The 5,388-nt window shown below is 57.3% G+C and overlaps 1 protein-coding gene across 1 annotated transcript in view; it reads left to right on the forward strand.

The window, feature by feature from the left end:
* Window positions 1–654: 654 nt before the first annotated feature.
* ACAD9 (acyl-CoA dehydrogenase family, member 9) overlaps window positions 655–5,388 on the forward strand; it is a 49,851-nt gene continuing 45,117 nt past the window's right edge. The window contains exon 1 of the mRNA XM_010862492.1: window positions 655–860. Within this exon, the coding sequence (XP_010860794.1) occupies window positions 714–860 (147 nt within the window). The 5' untranslated portion in view covers window positions 655–713. The remainder of the gene's footprint in view (window positions 861–5,388) is intronic.

The raw sequence follows: 5,388 nt of genomic DNA on the forward strand, positions 1-5,388 counted from the left end.
ACTGTAACCCGTATGCGCACGCCCTTCAGAGAGATAACCAATATCGTGAATTTCCCCCACCTCCGCTTTTAAAACGGTTTTAAACTTATTGCTATTTAAAACATTGTTTCATATTTATTTTTATGTTATTTATTTTTTGGCTGTGCTGAGCCTCTGTTGTTTCTTGAAAACCTTCTTTAGCTGGGGAGAGCAGGCTACTCTTGCCTGCGTGCCGGGCCTTCTCAGTGCGGCGGCTTCCCTCGTGGCGGAGCACTGGGTGCCAGGCGCAGGGGCTTCAGGAGCTGTGGCTCAGGAGCTGTGCCTCAGTGGCCCCTAGGCTTGTGTGTGTGTGTGGGGGGGATCTTCCCCGAGCCAGCGATCTATTAACCCACGTCCTCTGCGTTGGCAGGAAGAGAACCGCGAGACCACCAGGGAAGCCCCCGTCCCCAACTCTGCAGCCTCACTAGGTCGCTGCAGCCCCAGCTTATGACCGCCTTTGGCAAAGGCCGCGGGTGTTTGACTGCGGTGCCCCGCCCCCCGCCCGCCGCCGCCGCCGCCGCCGCCGCCGCCGTCCAATCCGCGAGCCGCCCGGGGCCGAGGCCGGAGGCCGCGCAGGCGCATTGGCGGCCGAGGCGGGGGTTGGGGCGGCGCGGGCGGATGGCGTCATCAGCGGCGCGAGATTGAGGCGGCAGGGAGGCGGCAGCAGCAGCAGCAAGAGCGGCTTCGCGGGCAGCATGAGCGGCTGTGGGCTCTTCTTGTGCTCGGTGGCGGCGCGCTTCTGCCGCGCCCCAGCGGCCTTCACCGTGATCCGGCGCCCGCTGCTCACCAGTCCGCCGAGCCGAGCTTTCGCCAAGGAGCTCTTCTTGGGCAAGATCCGGAAGGTGAGGCGGCGCCGGGGTCTCCCTGCCTTCTGCGGTTTTCGCGGAGGGGCGAGTGGACCCCGCTCCAGAGCTCCCACAGGCTGTCAGAAACGCACCTGAGGGCGGGCGTGCCGGCCCCCCGGCTCTGAGGAGCCGCGTGCTCCTGCTTCGGGAGACCCTGGCTGAGGTGGGCGCTCAGTGACCCTCCGCTCAGCGTCCCGGCCCCGAAGTGCCCGCCCGGCGGGAGTGGTAGCCACTTGGTTGCTGAGCACTCACCAGCCTCTTCCAGTCAGAAGACCTGGACTCGACCTCGGCTCTGTGACTTTGAGCCCCAGGTCTTTCAGCCTTAAAGCGGAGCACGCGGTGTGCTCTGCCTTGCACACCGAGACAGAGTGTGTGTGTGTGTGTGTGTCTGTGTCTGTGTGTGTGTGTGTGTGTGTTGGGAAGCCCCAGTGAGATTGTATGTGCGTGCAAATGCTTGTGTGTGTGTGTGTGTGTGTGTGTGTGTTGGGAAGCCCCAGTGAGATTGTATGTGCGTGCAAATGCTTTATTCATCTGCCGCACGTGGGGCAGATGTAAGAGACCGCAGATTGAGGAGTCAGTGCTGGCTGCAACACTGCGCTGTGAGCTTGGGCTGACCAGTCCTGTGAAGTAGCTCCCTGCTCTCACAGGAAATAGTAAAAGCAGTCTTTGTCCCCTCCTACAGGTAGCCAGAAAACCGAAGAGAAATGTCTGAGCTTGGCTGCGATGTTGGCTGATTCCGTACTACTTTAGGAGTTATTCTTTGGTTTCTCTAGAGCGTTCTTTAAGGTTGTCAGGCATTACAGGCGCAGACACCCAGACTGGAATGGTTTGCCCTGCTAAAAAGTGCGAAGCTAGGCTGTTAAAAGTTAGGGAAGCCGTTTCCCCCGAACCTGGGGCTGTGTGGCGCTGTCCTGGGAACTCGTGTGTCCCAGCAGCGCAGGGAAGAAAGAACACGCGTGTTTTATGCTCCCTTTCTCCAAACGTTTAGCACCATCTCCCCCTTTGCTGTCACCTGCTGGCCTTGCTTCTTGTTTATGGAGAAAATGCACCCATTTAGGTAAGAAGTTCCGCCTCCACACTTACCTCCTTCCCACATGTGGCTACATTCTCTGCATCACAATGGCAGAACCCTCCGCTCTTAGCAAAGGCCAGCTAGACCCCCAGGCCTTCTTAGCTGCTCAAGGGCATCGATCCCTCTTGGCTCTTTGACATCTAAACATTGGCCAGCGTTTCTGAGCAACTCGGCTGGAGTGGGAATTGTGCAGGCTCAGTCTGTGTGTAGTCTTCTCATCTCTAACCATTCGTCTGATGATCTAATTTAGTGCCATGCCATCCGTATCCTGAAGGTGCACATTTATTTCTCCAGGTGCGACTTCTCCCCTGAGCTCCGGTCTCTCTGTTTATCTGCCTTTCCAGTCAAAAGCTGCACTTGGGTGTTACTAGGCATCGCCTGTGTAGCCCATCCAAATCTGAGTTCCTGGTCTCTCCACCCGATCCTGCTTTTCCCTCTGGTCATCTTATTGGAGATGGTGGTGACTCGACCGTTCCACTTGTTCAGGTTGTAACTGAAAGTGAGGTCCGGCTGCTCACCTCTCAGAAGTCAGTAAAGAGCCCAGATGGATGGGAAGGAAAGTTTGCTGTATTTTGGATGCTGACAGCCAGGGTTGGAGGTGCGGGGCCCTGTCCAAAAGCTGACTCTTCCCCTGCCCCAGCTGCAGGCAAGAGCTTTTATAGCCTGAGGGAGGGGATTACGTACAGGAATAGCACGGGCCGCTCTGACAGTCATCTTGAAATTGGTCATGGTGAACTGACCAGCATCTTCTTGATTGTTTTAAGTACAGTTAGTCTTCAGTTCCAGGGTCAGTTCCCATTTCCATGAGGCCAGTTCTCGAAATTATAGCAGCTTATGTCATGGCTATAGTCTAGTCATCATGAAGTTAACTTCTTCCCCCAGGTGGAGGCTTCAATATCTATAAGACAGCCCACAGGATATGGCTCAGAATATTATCTGTAGCCGTTGAGAAGGAACTAAAGGTCTTTGAATATGCTTAGTGACTACTTTATTATTATTTGGTCTCCTTTGACTGTATTCCCTTCTTTCTGCACTTTCTCACTTCTCTGACTAAACTTATTCTTTGGCTTCAGCATTTCCACAGACAAAGGCAGCTGAGGATATGGTAGGGCAAGAGCAGAGGGTCCTGCTGCATTTCAGGGTCAGACCCCTGGGGGTGCCTCTTGTTCTCAGAACCCACTCAGAGTCTAATCTGGCAGCTTCTCTACTTGCAGGCTCCATGTAGAGTCTGACAGCTTTCGGCACTCGGGCTGGCACTGCCTCCTTCAGGCCGACAGCTTTCGGCACTCGGGCTGGCGCTGCCTCCTTCAGGCCGACAGCTTTCGGCACTCGGGCTGGCGCTGCCTCCTTCAGGCCGACAGCTTTCGGCACTCGGGCTGGCGCTGCCTCCTTCAGGCCGACAGCTTTCGGCACTCGGGCTGGCGCTGCCTCCTTCAGGCCGACAGCTTTCGGCACTCGGGCTGGCGCTGCCTCCTTCAGGCCGACAGCTTTCGGCACTCGGGCTGGCGCTGCCTCCTTCAGGCCGACAGCTTTCGGCACTCGGGCTGGCGCTGCCTCCTTCAGGCCGACAGCTTTCGGCACTCGGGCTGGCGCTGCCTCCTTCAGGCCGACAGCTTTCGGCACTCGGGCTGGCGCTGCCTCCTTCAGGCCGACAGCTTTTCGGCACTCGGGCTGGCACTGCCTCCTTCAGGCCGACAGCTTTCGGCACTCGGGCTGGCGCTGCCTCCTTTAGGCCGACACGCTCTCTGTCAGCATCGTTGGGGTTCGAGCAGCAACATGGCAGCAGAGCCGCTTGGAGTCTCAAACTGGAAGGAGACCTTCATGATCACGCCGTTGTCCCCCCGCCCTCGGAGTGTTCTGAGAGTGCCCGCGGGTCTCCTGCGGGAACCCGTGGGAGGGATCTGGGTGACTCTTCTCCCCATTCACAGCCGCGGCCAGGAGCAGCTTGGCTTTCATCTGCATTACATATGTGGTTTCTACACATGTAGAATAATTGGAAAAACCAGTTGCACTGGTTTCAAAAACTTGAAAATTGCAAATGGAATTGAACCCAGCACCCAGGAAGCAGCCCATTCAGACTCTGAATATTCCCATCAGAGATTCGTTCTCACATACTCTGAGACCTCTCTCCTGGCGGGTTCTCTTTTGTTTGGAGTTTAGGCCCAACTGGGCCCACTCTGTTCTCTTTTCTCACTTGGCTGCTGACTGATTCCAGAGTCTTCTTCCTCTAATGCAACCGTTGTAGCCAGCCCAGGTGAGCCCATGAGGCTGTGCAGGCCAGTGTAGTGGGCACAGCTTCTGTATTCAGCTAAAGAGCCAGCTTTGTTCTTAGTGGCTGCTGAGTGAGGACAGCTCAGCCTGATTTCCTTCCAGACCCCCTGAGGGGTCAAAGGTGGCCTGGAGGCAGGGATTCCTTTTAAGTCAGCTCTCAGTTTTGGCGTGGAATCCACCCTTCACTTGTACAGGGGGCCCAAGAGGAGAAAACAGACTTGAGAGCCTGTGGGCTGGAGGGAGGAGACAGGACTCCTCTCAAGAATTTTCTCCAGCCACCTGTTGAGAGGTGCTGTGAGGAGAGGCCGGGCTCCTGGGTGCGGCTTTGGGGCTGGGACGTCATTTTTCAGCAGGCGCTGGTCAAATCCAGAAAGTCAGGTCATGCTGGCAGCTGAAGGGGAGGGCGGCGCCCAAAAGCCAGAGGGGCTGAGGTCTCGGTGGGATAATTTCAGGCGACACAGAATGAAGGCCTCAGGAATCCAGGCTCGGGTGGAAGCCCTGGCCGCTCCCCGGTCAGTCACTGCATGTTTAGCACACACCATCTCGATTGAGCCCCACAGCTGCCTTCTGAGGCGTCACCTGTAACGGGAGAAGCTGATGCCGAGCTCCAAAGCGTCAGAGTCAGGGCTGCGTTCAGGCTGATGTGGCTCCTCAGCCGGGCCTCTGGTGGCCCTGCCCACTGGCACGCTCAGCCCAGGCAGCAGGGTCAGGGGTCATCGGACGGGAGGGGCAGGTCTTGGAGCAAGCAGCTGCGTGGCAGCCCGCCAAGAAGTCAGACCTTGCGACCACGGTACGTTTTTGTCAGCGGCAGCATTTTGAAGCTCAGGAAGTAACTAAGGTGACATCTCGCCCATGACCTCCCATGGCCCTCACAGAGACCACCCGCGTGTTCGGGGTGAGAAAATGGCCCTGGGGACGGGTGGAGGGGTCCAACTAAGAACGCCCAGTTAGTAAGCTGCACAGCAGGGGCCACGCGGGGCTGGAACGTTAGCCCAGGTTCCCTGTTCCATAGGACAGTCCTCGTCACTTCTTAGTAAGGAAAGCTGATCAGAATCGGGGGTAATCTGGGTCAGGGAGGAGGCTGGGCCGAGGTGGTGGAGTCTGACACAGGTCTTGTGTCCCGAGCTCCTACTGAAGTTTGCTGTCCGGTCCCTCGGCACGGAAGGCTCGGCCCGCCGATGG

Source organism: Bison bison, unplaced genomic scaffold (assembly GCF_000754665.1).
Source record: "Bison bison bison isolate TAMUID 2011002044 unplaced genomic scaffold, Bison_UMD1.0 scf7180017864482, whole genome shotgun sequence".
Taxonomy (NCBI): Eukaryota; Metazoa; Chordata; class Mammalia; order Artiodactyla; family Bovidae; genus Bison; species Bison bison.